Raw genomic sequence first — 14,520 nt, 5'->3', positions numbered from 1 at the left:
GGTATTTACCTAGCTTTTTAAAACCTGGGTGCAAGACGAGGAAATACACAATTGTGTGCTTTTGGAGGTTGTCATTAGTGTTTTGGAAAAGAATTTAAAAGTTGCTGCTTCATGCAGGGCATGCCTGGTGTCTGGAGAATGGAACTAGCTGCTGCCTTAAAAATATACACAAGGAAAATCAAACTTAGAGGTCACAGAGAAGTAACCGTGTGTCATCCTGATGACTTAGTTTGAGAGCATGGCTAATAAAAACACTGACCCACGTAATTGATTTTAATGGCAGCTTTGTGGCATCTTCTGCTGTCTGGATTCACGCCAGATGCCATCAGCGGAGCCTCTGGGGACCGAGGGGCACAGAGCAGCAGATGAGTGGTTTCTGGAGCCCCGAGTAACTCGGATAGATTAGTTTGGTTGATAAACACTGAGCACAGCAGGCTCCAAAGGCAACTGCGGGTACAACTGACCTTTTTGTTCTCTGTCAGGGTCTCAGGAAAAGCAGCGAGTGCAGCAGGAACAGAAAGACCATCATCCCCCGCTGTGTGCCTAACATGGTGTGTCTGCACACATACATCGTCTCGGAGGAGTCGGTGTTTCTCGTGCTGCAGCACGCCGAAGGTGGGTTGGCCGGGAGAGAGTCACCTGTGCAGTGATGGCGTGTCAGTGATGGCGCCTTGCTTATCTTTCCTGAGCATGGGGATTTGTCTCCTCACTCCTGCTCAGCCTCCTTGCTCTGAGTTTAGGGGAACAGGACGACCCAGGCGGCCGGCCAGCGTCACTCACTGACCTGTGGGACAGACAGTCCTCATGTGTGCACTTTGCTGGGAGATTTACTGACAGAATGAATGAGAGCTTCAGTGCGCACGGAGAGAGCGAGGCTTCATTTAGATATTTAATTCTGCTCCCTTGTCTGCACTAAAAAGCTACACTTACGTTAGATGACTAAAAAAGCATCCCCTGCAGAATTAATTAATTGCTTCCTTCAGAGGGAACGCAAGGGTGTTTGCTTAACATTTGACATTGCCTCGTTTCTGATCTGAGTCTCATGAACACAGCCACTGGCATCCGCGTGAGTACAAAGCAGAGGCCTGGGCTCCCCTTCAGCCGCTTTGGAGAACAGGTGGCAGAAGGCACTCGCTGACTCCGTGTTGCCTGATAACACCTGAATTTAAATAAATATTCTTTTATTTAGGTGACTACAGCATGTTAATATAAATTCACATAACATGTATTGCCTTTTGGTATTTAAACAGGTGTTCTTAAAATAATGAAGAAAATATAAATTATTTTCCACTCTTCACGAAGGCGTCCTTACTTTTATATTGAAAATGAAATACTCTATTTTTCTAATAGACATAACATTTGAATTTAATACCCTTTTCTCGGGAAAAAGAGACACTGCCTTCTGGAATGATGTCTTATGATAATGCATGCAAGGTTTTCGGAGGAGGCAGTGAGGGACCAACGTTGTTCTGATGGAGCCTGCACAAGACAGCGAGGTGGAAGGAAGACCCCACACGCAGTGTTTAATAGGGAATTCAGAGGGGCTCCACGGCTCACAGGTAGTAAGAGAGTTAATTGCGTGTGTGAATTGGATAACTAATTCACCTTTGTTCAGACATTATAGACAGCTTTTATCTGAGGATACCAGTGCATTACAGACATTATTGAATTAGAGGTCATGTCATCTGATAGCGAAATACAGCCACCTCTGGTGTGGAACAAAATAACTTCCGTAGTAATAATCCATAATCATTTAGAACAAGGTCAGTAGGATGAATGTAATTATGGTCAATATTCTATTACCCGGCTGGATTATTCATGCTGGAGATTATCTGAGGCAAGCTTCGACCCTCGAGTACCTCGAGGCTGTAGCTCGCCTTCCTCCTCTTCTCACACTTGTCTTTCCTCTGCCATCTTCCGTCTACCTCTCAGGACTGAGCCTGTAGCTGGTGCTGGTGTAATGTGCTGTGCCAGTGTTGCAGTGCTCCAAGGGCACGGACAAACGGAAGCACAGTCGTACACTGTCACGGGCGTCTCTCCTTTCAAACGTCTGTGATGTTAGGAACGTCATTGCAGTGGGAACCTCAGCTCATCTGCTCTTCGTTGACTGAGTGTGCTGCACATGGAGCTGAATTCCCCGTGAACAAAGCAGGACAAGGACCTGCCCCCTCCAAACTTAACCTGCCGCTAGGAAGTTGAACACGAAAACAGAAAGCAGTGGAGCACGGCATACAAGTCAGGCCTCCACTCTGACGCCTAACACAGGCTGACTCCCCGAGTGACAGAGGGGGACTGCCTCACGCATGCGCAGAAATGGTGACATTTAGGAACTGTTGAATCACAATTTGGATGTAAGGTCCAAAGACAGAGACAGTGTGACAACAAGGTGTTTGATGACCAAGAAAGGAGCGGTGGCTGTGGTGTGGCCATGAGGGTAGCTGTGATGCTGTGGAGAGGCAGGCAGGAGTGCGGCCCTGCAGGGTTAGGAGCTGATTCACCTCAGGAGCTCACTCACGAGCCGGGTGTGGTGGGATTCGACACTCATGCCAGAGGAGGGCCACACGAGATCTGAGTTCAAACAAACAACCGGAAAGGTCACTCCTGGCTGTGTGGAGGTGGTGGTGTAGTTGGCTTTCTGTGGCTGGGATAAACACGATGACAAAAACAACTCTGGGAAGAAGGGCCCATTTGATTTACAGGTTCTACTTACAGTGCATCATGAAGGGCCGTCAGGGCAGGAACTTGGGGCAGGGGCCTGGAGGCAGGAACTGCAGCAGGTACCGTAGAAGACTGTTGTTTCCTGGCTTGCTCCGCACGCTTCATTATAACCCAGGACCACCTGCCCGGGGTGGCACTGCTACCATTTGTCAGAGAGATGCTCCTACAGCCCACTGTGATGGAGGCAGTTACTCGTGTGACCTTTCCCCGATGCCTAGGTTTATGTCAGTTTTACCTAAGGAGCCCTCGCAGACGAGCTGCCGGGAGCTGAGTATGGAGCAGGCTGAGCTTGGACCCAGCAGATGAGATGGTGTGGTCTTCAGGGCTGGTGGACCTGTGTGTTTCCCAGGTCTGGCTCAAGCAGTGGAGTGAATCAGTTGATAGCTATGTGTTTCCTTTACCCACTGTGGTCCTTTCTGTAGATCCTCCAGGAATGAAGACACTGTCACAGATCCACATGTGGAAGGAGAGAATAGACTCCTATAAGTTGCCCTCCCATCTCCACATGCACTGTGACAAGCTCCCTCCTCAAAGAAACACTTGTAAAAAGGCATCCTGACAGTGCAAACAGCTCTGCCGAGCCCTGAGTGTTCACAGCTCACAGCTTCGGCTCCCCAGAGCTCACAGAGCTAGAACGTGTGCAGGTCTCCTGCTCTCTTTGTGTTTGCCTCACCTAGAAGCCTCTGGACAGCTTTCCTGAGCGTAGATACAGTTCTGACACCACAGAGAGACAAGCAGAGGAGTTTGCCGCATGGAGCCCACATGGTGTTTTAGATGGGGCAGACAGTAAGCGCACACACAGGAGAAGACGCGAAGCTACTGAAAATGGGGAGAGCGGGTTTTCGAGGGCTGGGGAGCTGTTCTCACCGGTGGTCACCATACTGAGGAAGGGGCATTTGATGAGTGAGAAGGCACGGTGTGTGTGTGTGTGTGTGTGTGTGTGTGTGTGTGTGTGTGTGTGTAGGGAGAGGAAGCCTTGGGGTGAGCTCAGCGGCTGAGCAGCAGCCTCATCCACCAAGCTCGGATGATGGCTGAGCAGAGTGTGGAACGGAGAAGCCGGAAGCTGAAAGGCAGGGCCTGTGGTATCTCACAGCCTCTTACACTGCTCGTGAGAACCTGACTGAGCAAGCTGAGTGGTGGTGAGGGATGCTCAGCAGAGCCATGGCAACACAAGGGCTATGCGAGGCAGCCCTTGTGAGCACGAGTACGGGATCAAGGTGGTAAGACACAGCCAGAGCAAGTCTAGGCCCTGAGAACTCGGTGAACTCCCTCCCCAGGGTAGGGCCCAGAGCCCCAGAGCCCCAGAGCTGGCAGAACTCTCAAAAGTCTCCCCCGAGCAGCGCCTCAGCGGGGCCAGGCCGCAGTGTCAGCGGTGCTGGCAGGACGTCTGGTAGCATCTGCATGTCCGTGCCCACATCACTTACGTTGTTTGAGTCTGAACACATGTTAAAAGTAGAACTGACCGATAGGATTCTGCCTCGCAGTAAGTACTCCAGGGTGTCTGACTCAAAATGTTAAAAATGGGGCTTCCGTTCAGTAAGTGGTGGGAAAAGTAGATTGAGTTGGAAAAAATATGGCTTCAGTTTTGGACACAGGAATTATAGATAGTGTACATACATATAGAGTTCATGTGTGTGCATGTATGTATGGATGCACATGCTTGTGGAGACCATAGGTCAGCTGTAAATGTTGTCCCTCAGAAGCTGTTCATGTTGAGACATGGCTTCTTACTTGGCTTGGAGTCTGCCAAGAGGCTGGCTGGCTAGCTGGCAAGCCCCAGGGACCCTCTGAGTTCTGGGGTTCTAAGCATAGCACCACCACACCCAGCTTTCTTATGAGGCCCTGCCATTGCCCGACAAGCACTTTTGTGAATGAGCCATTTCCCCAACCCTGGAGATGTTTATTAATACCCAGATGGACGTAGGCAGGACAGAAACGTTTTCAGGAGGGCTGCAGAAGGCATAGTTTAGCGGTACAGTCTTAGTATGCTTACAGGCCTGTGTCCAACCAAGCTTAGAAGACAGGCTTCAGATAGTCATCGCTCCTTTAACCGTTTGCTTAGCTCCATTTGGGGAGCAGATAGGGACAGCCTTCAGTCAAGGCTGTGGGTGTCAATGTTAAGAGGCTAGAGGTTATAGAATGTTCTTCAGCCTGGCCATGAGTGGAATGTTCACCGTGTGGCGTGTTCTCAGTCAGGGAAAGGGATGATCAGGTTAGAAGCCCACAGCTGTGAGAGCAGAGCTGGGTGTAGAGGAATTTCTCCACCAGTGTCTTCATTAGCCGAGTTCTAAGATTATTAGCACATAAACTCCAGCTCTGTGGAGTCCGCAACCCTTCCTGTTCATGCCAGTGCTCCATTCTGAGCACTGGAAACTAGGCTTCTTTTTTCCTTGTGGAGATGGTATATGTCTGTGCCCAGGCTGTCTTTGAACTTGTAATCCCCCTGCCTCAGCCTCCATAGTGCTGAGATGACAGGTTTGTGCCATCCTGCCTATTACTTCTGTTTCTGTGTTTTAATGCAGATCTAATATGCTGCCTCTCACCTGTGTGGCATCTTAGCAGTGCACATTAGACACCTTCTGAGCTCATACAGGTTGTGCTTTAAAATATCACTTTGCACCGGGTGGTGGCACACACCTTTCATCCCAGGACTCAAGAAGCAGAATCAGGCAGATACCTGTGAATTTAAGGCCAGCCTGGTCTACACAGTGAGTACCAGGCCAGGCAGGGCTAAACAGACTGCATAATGAGATATACCTCCTTCCCCTCCCTCCTTCCCTTCCCCTCCCCTCAACATCCCTTCCTTTCCCTCCCTCCCTGCTCTCTTCCCCTCCCCTCCTCTCCCCTTTGCTCCCTTCCCATTTCTTTCCTTCTTTATGAAGAAAGTGTTCTCTAGGTGTAGTACTTAGAAGGTTAAGGCAGAAAGATTATAGCAAATTCAAAGCCAGCCCGGAGTTTAGATCGAGGACAAGGCAATGTGAGCTGTTTAACCCATTGCTGGTTCTGTGGCTTGAGCACGTCCCTTAGCCTTTCTGTGCCTCAGTTTCCTTGTCCCATAGAGACGCAGTGGCTATGCACTCAGTAGAGCTGAAGGAGGTGAGGCGGCTCCATGTGTACAGCAGGTAGTGGCAGGCGTGAGCTGAGCACTGCGTGTGTGTAAATGCTTCTGTGAGGACCTGAGGAGAGGCTCTGCTCATCTCCCATGATGCAGCTCCTCCCTGCTACTGGGTTGGATGTGTGAGGTCCCTGTTCTTGCATGTATGTATCTTTGTGCATTTTTGTTTTGTTTTGAAGAATTATTTGTAAGGCAGATATCTTTAAGTGGGAATTTCTAGGTCAAAGGTGATTTTTACTTTGCTATAATAATATCATCTGTGTTAAATCTAATTTCTAAGTTTGCTCAAGCAAATCCACTCATTTATTGTTCAGTCTTATAGAAAACCAATAAATTAAAATAAGAGACAGAGGTTTAATTAAATGTTATGAATTACTATTTTATAGCTTAAGATGGCTTAAAACTGGAATTTCCAATGCTTCAAAGCAGCCTAGAGAATATCAACTATATGCTTGAAGTGTTAGCATGATCAATACTTTAAGTATTTTCTATTTTATTTGACATTTAATGAGCAACAGTTGTTTAGGTTAATGGTGTCATAATGTCATCAAGGCTTGTGTAAATCTGTTTGTCAGGATTGATCTTGGTTCTGAAGAAAGCGGAACCCTTTGGAGGACTTGCGAGTGTTGCAGGAGTCGTGTTCTCTGCTTTGGGGACTCATGGGGTCAGCAGAGGAGAGGACATACTTCGTACCCAGCCCTGCTCTGCACCGAGTGCTGGGCTGAACTGGAGGGGCTCACACAGCCTCCTTCCCTCCAGGAAGCCTGGCTCCTGTAATTCATGTTGGGGCTTACATGAGCCCAGAAGGTTCAATAAAAAAAAAAAAACAAACGTTACAGTGGAAACAGTGGAAATTCAACAGGATGTCACCATGATTAATAAAACGGCTAGTGGCTAATGTCTGGTACAGGTAGCTTGCTGAAGAAGGGGCGGAGTTGTCTCTTGTGTGTGCAGGGGATTCTGGTAGAGCAACGTAGCAGCCTGCACAGCAGCCTTAGAAAAACTCATGTTCCCCAGCCAGCTGCCAGTGCATGTGGGGATCCCAGGACCTGCTCAGCAGCTAGAGGCAGGAGGATGGAAATTCAGCTAACAGAGGAGCATTTGACTGTGTCGCAACACACCCTGTGTGGCCAGCTGTGCTGCACAATCATTTGAACTCATTGTCTCATGAAAATGTTATGATATGATGCTAATTGTGAGTTAAAGTTGGAGCAATAGCTGAGAGTTACATCCTGATCCACAGGTGTCTGGCAGGGAGGGAGAGGGAGAGAGGAAGAAAGATAGAGAGATAGAGATAGATGGACAGACAGACAGACAGACACACGCACACTCACACTCACACTCACACTCACACTCACACTCTGGGCCTAGTATGGGTTTATGAAACCTCAAAGCCCACCCTAAGTGATGTACTTTTTCCAACATGGCCACCCCTCCTGATCCTTCTAATCCTTCTCAAACAGTTTCACTACCTTATGACTAAACATTCAAAAAATTTGAGTGTATGGGGAGAACATTCTTATTCAAATCACCACATACTATTCCCTAGACCCCATATGCTTGTAGCCATAGCATAATGTAAAAATGCATTCAGTTCAACTTCAAAAGTCCACATAGACTATCAGAATCTCAACATTGTTTAAAGGTCCAAAGTCTCTTTTGGGACTTATGACAATCCCTTAACTGTAGCCCCTGTGAAATCAAAATGATGATGATGACGACGACGACGACGACGACGATGACGATGACGACGACGACGACGACGACAACAATAATGACAAACAGATCACACACTTCTCACATACAGTGGCACGATTGTTCATTACCATTCCAAAGGGGAGGACAGGGAGCATACTGGGGAAATGCTGGACCAAAGCAAGACCTAAAACCAGTTGGGCAAACTAAACTCTGCATCTCCATGTCCGATGTGGAAAGGCTCTTCAGACCTCCAGCTCCTTTCGGCTTTGTAGACTGTAACATACTTTCCTGTCCTGGGCTGGTTCCGATCCCTGTTAGCAGCTCTCCTTGGCAGGTACCCCACAGCTCTGGCATCTCCAACATCTTGGGGTCTCCAGTGAAATCCAGGCTTCACCTTCACCGCTTCACACAGTGGTTACAGTTGTCAAAAGATGTTGGCAACCACAGTTAAGCCACGGGTGGATCCTTAAATGTTAGTACATTCGTAGGGGAAAGTCCTGAACATAGACTCTAAAGGGAACAGCGGGGACATGAAGGGCAGAGGTGGGGTGGGGGCACTGACAGTCACTGACTGCACTGCCCTCTTGCTGAGGGCAGGGTAAGCTGATTTGTAGCCTTGCGGATGTCCTTGGGGTGAATTGTGAAGTAGATGCTTCTTGGACAAATGGCTTTACACCTGTGGCTGACCGCTGATGGCTATATATTTCAGTCGAGCTCCCTTGGTACACGACACCCAATAGCCATGAAAACTGATCTGAAAATTTACCCTCCTCATCTAAGCAGGGAGGCTTACTTTAACTCATTCTCTTAAATTTCATTCATTCATTTGTTTAGAGTGTGTGTGTGTGTGTGTGTGTGTGTGTGTGACACAGTCTGCAGAAGCTGCTTCTCCCCTTCTGCTCATGTGGGTCCCTGGAACTGAACTTACGTCTTCAGACTGGGCAGTAAGTGTCTTTACCTGTTGAGCCATCTCACCCATAATTTATCTTTCATTTCCCAGTTTTGGGAGCCGTTTCTGTTGTCATGGAGAATGCGTTTGTAGCTTCTCTTCTTGAGACTTTGGCCCCAAATTTAATGAATTATTCTTTTGATATGGGCTTTAATAATTAAATTTCTAACCCATGCGTTTCCCATGATTGTTAAAAGCATGCAGATCCTTGTTAGAACACCTCTCCACTCTAGAAGCTGACGCACCCTTGTGGCCAGCGTTGTGGGAGCTGTGCTGGGTTATCTCATGCTCCTTTGATGACATAGGTAGGTTCTGGGTCTGAGGTGTGTCAGAACATGGGCTGTTCTTTCCTTGGTGGCTACCTTATTAATCGCTGCTCAGTTAATCTTCCCCAGTGGTCACATTTGTCCATACAGAGTATACGCCACGTTCCAGAGGCAGAAGATGTCACTTTTGTAGGCACCAGCTGCCAGGTGGCCCACCTGTCCCCAGGTCTGGACTGGGCATTTTCAGAATGGGCTGGCACTGTACTCCCTACTACAGTGTACAGCATTAAGCAGCCCCCGTCTCTCCGGTGGACTAGTTATGACTTAAGCAGAAGACTAAACAATGTTTAACTTAAAGATCTAGCTATGCGGGGATGGCAGGTAAATCCCTTTACAGGAAGAAATAGGTTGTAATTTTTAAAATAATCGGCACTGCACTCAACACTTAGTGAAGTCCACAGAAGACCGTCACACTTTATTCATATACAACATAGTAGGTCTTTGATATTAATGAATTTTGTTGATTTCTTTTTTGCCTAATTATCATAGTACTTCATTTTCTTCAGTGGCTCAGGTAACTACCAATGTAGAAATTTTAATTTTTTGTCGCTGTTGTTCACAGGTGGCAAACTCTGGTCATATATCAGTAAATTTCTGAACAGAAGCTCCCGAGAAAGCTTGGACATTAAGGAGGCGAGACCGCCCATGCCTCCTCGAGTGCGCCTGCAGCAGCCAAGTGCTAGTCCTCAGGGCGGCTACAGTGTTGAGTCCAGAGGGAGCGACACGGGGAGCATGCTGAAGGTTCTGCCCCTGAAGACTAGCCTCACCCCGAGTTCTCAGGACGATAGTAACCAGGAAGATGATGGGCAGGACAGCTCTCCCAAGTGGCCAGATTCGGGCTCCAGCTCAGAGGAAGAGTGCACAGCTGGCTACTTAACGCTGTGCAACGAATATGGGCAAGAAAAGCTTGACCTTGCGTCTTTGAATGAGGAGTCTGTCATGCAGCCTGAAGGGGAGAATGCTGATAGCCAAGCTGTTAGGAGCTTCCCAGCATCCCTCACCGCTGACAGTGCAAGCCCCAGCACCCAGCTCAAGTTCTTCCCTGGAGACGAGGACCTAGAAGCAGTTTGTTCTCCTCGAACATCTGATTCCCTCAGGAGGTCGAAAAACAGTCCTATGGAGTTCTTCCGAATAGACAGTAAAGACAGCACAAGTGAGCTCCTGGGACTGGATTCTGGTGAGAAATTACACAGTCTGAAACCAGAGCCTTTGAAAGCACTCTTTACCCTTGAAGATGGAGACAGTCCTTCCCAGAGTTTTGATGCCGGCAAGAGCCAGGGAGAGAGTGAAGCTCAGGACTCCATCAGCAGGGGCTCAGATGACTCCGTCCCGGTTATCTCATTTAAAGAGGCTGCCTCTGAGGATGTCTGCAGTGCTGAGGAAGGGAGGCCTGACCTTCTTGTGAATCTACCTGGTGAACTGCAGCCAACCAAAGAGGCTTCAGCAGTGGACCCTACTAAGTTTTCACAGGCCAGCATAGGCAGGCTGGAAGCCCCGGATGTGTTGTGCCTCAGGCTGAGTTCTGAACAGTGCCATGGCCTGGGACAAGAAGGCCCAGAGGAACTGAGCCATCCCACTGAATTCCGTCCTGGTGGTGTGACCCCAGAGCACAGTGCTCAGGCAGATCTTGGGGTGTTGTTCACGGCTACAGTTGATCACAGCAGCTCACAAGACCAGTTTCTGTTTTCCAGCTTGCATTCAGAGTCCGACAGGCTGGGGCAGGTGGAGGGAGCGGTCACTTCACAGGACTTGCAAGAAAGCCGATTCCACATTGCTAGTCCATGCTCAGGTGCTAAAGAAGACAGCACACACACGGACACTGCCACATCAGAGGAAGTGCTGCTGTTCACAGAGCCGAGCAAAGAAGGAGACTCGGAGGCCAAGGTGCGGAGTGTGGGAGCCGGGGGAGCGGAGAAGGAAGTCCATCAGATCTTCGAGGACCTGGACCAGCGACTAGCAGTAAGCGCCAGGCTCTTCATCCCAGAGGGCTGCGTTCAGAGATGGGCAGCGGAGATGGTGGTAGCCCTGGACGCCTTGCATAGAGAGGGGATTGTGTGCCGAGATCTGAACCCAAACAACATCTTATTGAATGATGGAGGTCAGGAACTTTCACAAATGCATTTCTTTTTATTCGCTGTTGCTTCCAATTAACTGAGTAGGCGTTTTATCTTGTAATTAGTATCTTCATTTCCTGTCTAGAGCTTCATTATCAGTGCGGCAAATTCACCCCAGTAATAGCTTCTAGTACTTAATGAGGCCATTATTCTTAATGATACTGTTTTTAGCTACAAAAGGAGTAATTACAGTTCGCTTCTGCAGAAAATGGAAGAGAAAAATGTTTTGATTTCTCCTGTCGTTTTGTTTTTAGGACACATTCAGCTAACGTATTTTAGCAGGTGGAGTGAGGTTGAAGATCTCTGTGACAGCGACGCCATAGCGAGAATGTACTGCGCCCCAGGTTAGAGCACTCTCCTCAAACGCTTCACTTGAAAGGCAGCTCTTCCTTCGCTCTGCCAGTTGTGCTTTTCACTAGCTGCTCACGCCCGGGTCTGCTCACCCCTTCAGCCCAACGAAGAAAAGTAGGGGACTGAATGATATGGAGCCAAAGATGTGTGTATGGGTGTGCAAACACACACGTGCACACTCACTGCTCTTGGTAAAAGCATTTATATATCTCTGGAAACTCATTGTGTTCTTTGAAGTGTCTTAAGGAAGGCCTTGTGTCCCCTAAGCCTCTCCACATGGGCAGACTTTAAATTTTGTTATGATCTGGGTCTGCTTTTTATTTCTAGCATCACAGATGTATGTCTGTGGCCTTCCGGGCTCTGTTGGCAGCCATAGTTAAGCATGTCCGTTGCATTTGAGCTGTCCTCCTGTCAGTGCAGGTGGGGTGCACGGAGTCTCAGGAAGGAGCAGGGCTTACTCCTCCCCTGCCTACTGGCTGCCCCGTGTGCGTCTGGAGCCGATGGAGTGCGCGGGCTCCCCTGTGTGCGTGGTCTCTGGTTTGTAGGGGCTCACAACTGTGCTGCTGCTCACCTCGCTTAGCTCAGCCTCACAGGAAACCATGAAAATTAGCAATGAAAGGGCTGTATTTTTTTTTTTTTTTTTAGGGAAAACTTTCCTTGGTAAGAATTGCTGGGCTGAGGAAAGGCAGGTTTGTCAACCCATAATGCAGATTCTGAAACTTTCTCCAGACCAGGACTTGCGAGCCCGTGCTGTGTGGTAGTTAATGGAGAACACAGCTCTGTGTGAAACCACTCGCTCCTGTGCTCACTGGGGCTGCTCTCTAATTCGCTGGGAACTAGCATTTCAGGTCCCAGCTACTGTGGGTATACTTTTAATTATTGTGAATTTGGAGGTCTTAGAGTCCACCTTAGACTTGGGAGAGCCTGTGAGTAAAGTGTGTCTGTCCTGAAGTGGGGTCCAGTGTGCGGTGGATTAGAGCTTCTGTCCTGACCAGGGACTGTTGGGCTGTTTGCCGTCTGAGCACACCAAGGCCGGTTTTCCTTTAGCATCTGAGCGTTTCTACATGGTGGGGCAAAACTATTCCGCAAAAACTCTCCGTTTCAGGAACTGAGCTTACCAGTTTCCAAGTTAACAGTTCCAAGTTTAACAGTTTCCCATGTTCACCGGTTTCCAAGTCCTGACTTCATTTCTCCGGGAATGCCACTCCTCACGTTTGACCAGCAGGTGGCAGTACACCATTAATGGATTCTTCGATTTCTGCAGTCCCCTTCCAGGTTGTCCTTCATAGGGTTTGGGGGAAAAAAATCCAGCCAAACTGTAGTCTGAAGAGAGGCTTTGTGGTAATTGTTTGCATGAAAGAATTGCACCTTCCAGCTGCTTTGCTGCTCCAAGCATGAGCAGCAGGGGTCGTTCCTCCAACCCTGAGGCAGATCAACTTTAGCAGGAAGGTAGAAACCCAGAAAAGCAGGCCCCACCTCCTTCTTGTTAACAAGACCTCAAACCTAGAGAGGCAGAGCCTGCACTTCTTAATCCTACAGGGTTGGGGCCTCACGTTGCAAAGAATCCCTTAGAGCTGAAAGGCTCTGCCTGTGAGTAGGTATCTTCCTTCTCAGTGCGGGAGAGCAGTGGTGAGGGCCAGCATTTCAGTGGACAGTGACCACACAACAGGAAGTAAATAGAGCCCTTGGCAGCAATTCCCCTGCCCCTGTCCGCCCCTCCCCCGACTCTGACCTGAGTCCTGCTGGGATAGTCTCTATAGCTGAAGCTCTGCTGTCTGGTGAGAAAGTGAAGCCCAGGGGGTGCTGGGGAGAGCTCTGTCCTCTGTTTACCCAGTGTGGCTGCCCCTGTCCTCCTCCCTTCCAGGATCCTTATCATCTGTTTGTTCAAAAACCATCACCCACCTGCCTGTGCTTTATACTATCACTGCGTCCTTTTATCTTGTGGATGATGTGCCTTGATATTTTGAGAAAAATTTCCAGTAACAGATTCGATTTACATGGACAGAAACTTGAGCAAATGCCAGACTAGCAGGGGGGCCATTATTCTGTTCTATAAATAAGTTTAGACCAGAAAACACTCACAGAAACCTGGGGACCGACGTGTTTTGGTCTAATTGAGGGGAAAAGCAAGATAGATAAATTTTGAAATGCAAATGATCACCTTCTGTTGTTTAAGAATTGCCTCTGCCAACTTTGTGATCTTCGATTTAAAGCCACAGACCTCCAGCCACGTCTGCAAAGGCAGTCTAGGGCTCACAAGTTTCTGCAATAAAACTAAGAACTTGAAAAAAAAAAGTTGCCTTTCATGTTAAAGCAAAGAGATCCAGCAACACAAAGACAAAACCCACGGAGCTCTGTCTGTCTGTGTCTGTGAAAAAGCTGGCCCTTAAATGGCTGCAGCTGCGGGTCCATCAAGAGGATCTTGAGAATACGAATTTACAGAGCAGACTTAGCCCTTTTCTCAAAGTCGAACCTTTCAGGTTCATTTTGTATCTTTCAATTATCTAGTAAGGTTTTTATTAAATAAACATCACTCATGGTAAATGGCTTCCTTTCACACCACAGACACACAGAATGGTGGGGAGAAAGGAAAAGCAGGGCAGTGATGTGCCGGGTAGGCAGAGAGTGCAGCACTGAGAGGCCTGCAGCACTGTCCTGTCTGGCACTGCCTCATGGCACTGCCTCAGGAGCTCCGCGACGCACTGGGCCAGGTGGTGGGTCAGAGCCAGGGCGCTACTCGCGCGTTTCTCTAGAGCTCTGGCTCGTGGTAACTTAGATTCTATTTCTAATACTACAGAAACCACAGCTGCACCAAGTTTTTGACCCAAGGACTTGAAATATTTCCTCACTTAATAGCGTAGAATAAATTTTGTTACAACATTTTTAGTGTGATAGAAAAATAAAATACGATGTCAGGGGCTGTAGTTAATGTTTTCGTAGCAGTATCTTTACCATCAAAGGTAGCTAGAAATAGAACCGATACTCTTAGCCATGTGATATGCAAAGGCTGAGGGGTCAGTGTACCGGCTGGCTCAGGTGAGCAGATTGGTTACATCTTAGTTATAAGGCTAATATCCTCTCTCACACACCTGTCCTTCCTTGAACAGGTCCCTGTGCGTCCTCCACTCTTCACTTTCAACCCCATTGTGAACCCTTAATTTTCAATACTCGAAATTTACATTGGTAGTTCTTACAGAATAGTTATCAGACTGCAGAATTTGTAGGTGAGCGTGTGTATGAATTGAAGAG

At 48.2% G+C, this 14,520-nt stretch overlaps 1 protein-coding gene across 5 annotated transcripts in view; it reads left to right on the top strand.

The window, feature by feature from the left end:
* The window catches only part of Rps6kc1 (ribosomal protein S6 kinase C1), a 141,646-nt gene that overhangs the window by 106,316 nt on the left and 20,810 nt on the right, over window positions 1-14,520 (top strand). For all 5 annotated transcript variants that reach the window (XM_032915432.1, XM_032915431.1, XM_032915433.1 and 2 more), the window contains 3 exons: window positions 483-615; window positions 9,369-10,904; window positions 11,175-11,264. In XM_032915432.1, the coding sequence (XP_032771323.1) occupies window positions 483-615; window positions 9,369-10,904; window positions 11,175-11,264 (1,759 nt within the window). The remainder of the gene's footprint in view (window positions 1-482; window positions 616-9,368; window positions 10,905-11,174; window positions 11,265-14,520) is intronic.

This window comes from Rattus rattus, chromosome 10, assembly GCF_011064425.1.
Source record: "Rattus rattus isolate New Zealand chromosome 10, Rrattus_CSIRO_v1, whole genome shotgun sequence".
In the NCBI taxonomy this organism is placed as follows: Eukaryota; Metazoa; Chordata; class Mammalia; order Rodentia; family Muridae; genus Rattus; species Rattus rattus.
This window is presented reverse-complemented; position numbering and strand designations above follow the sequence as displayed.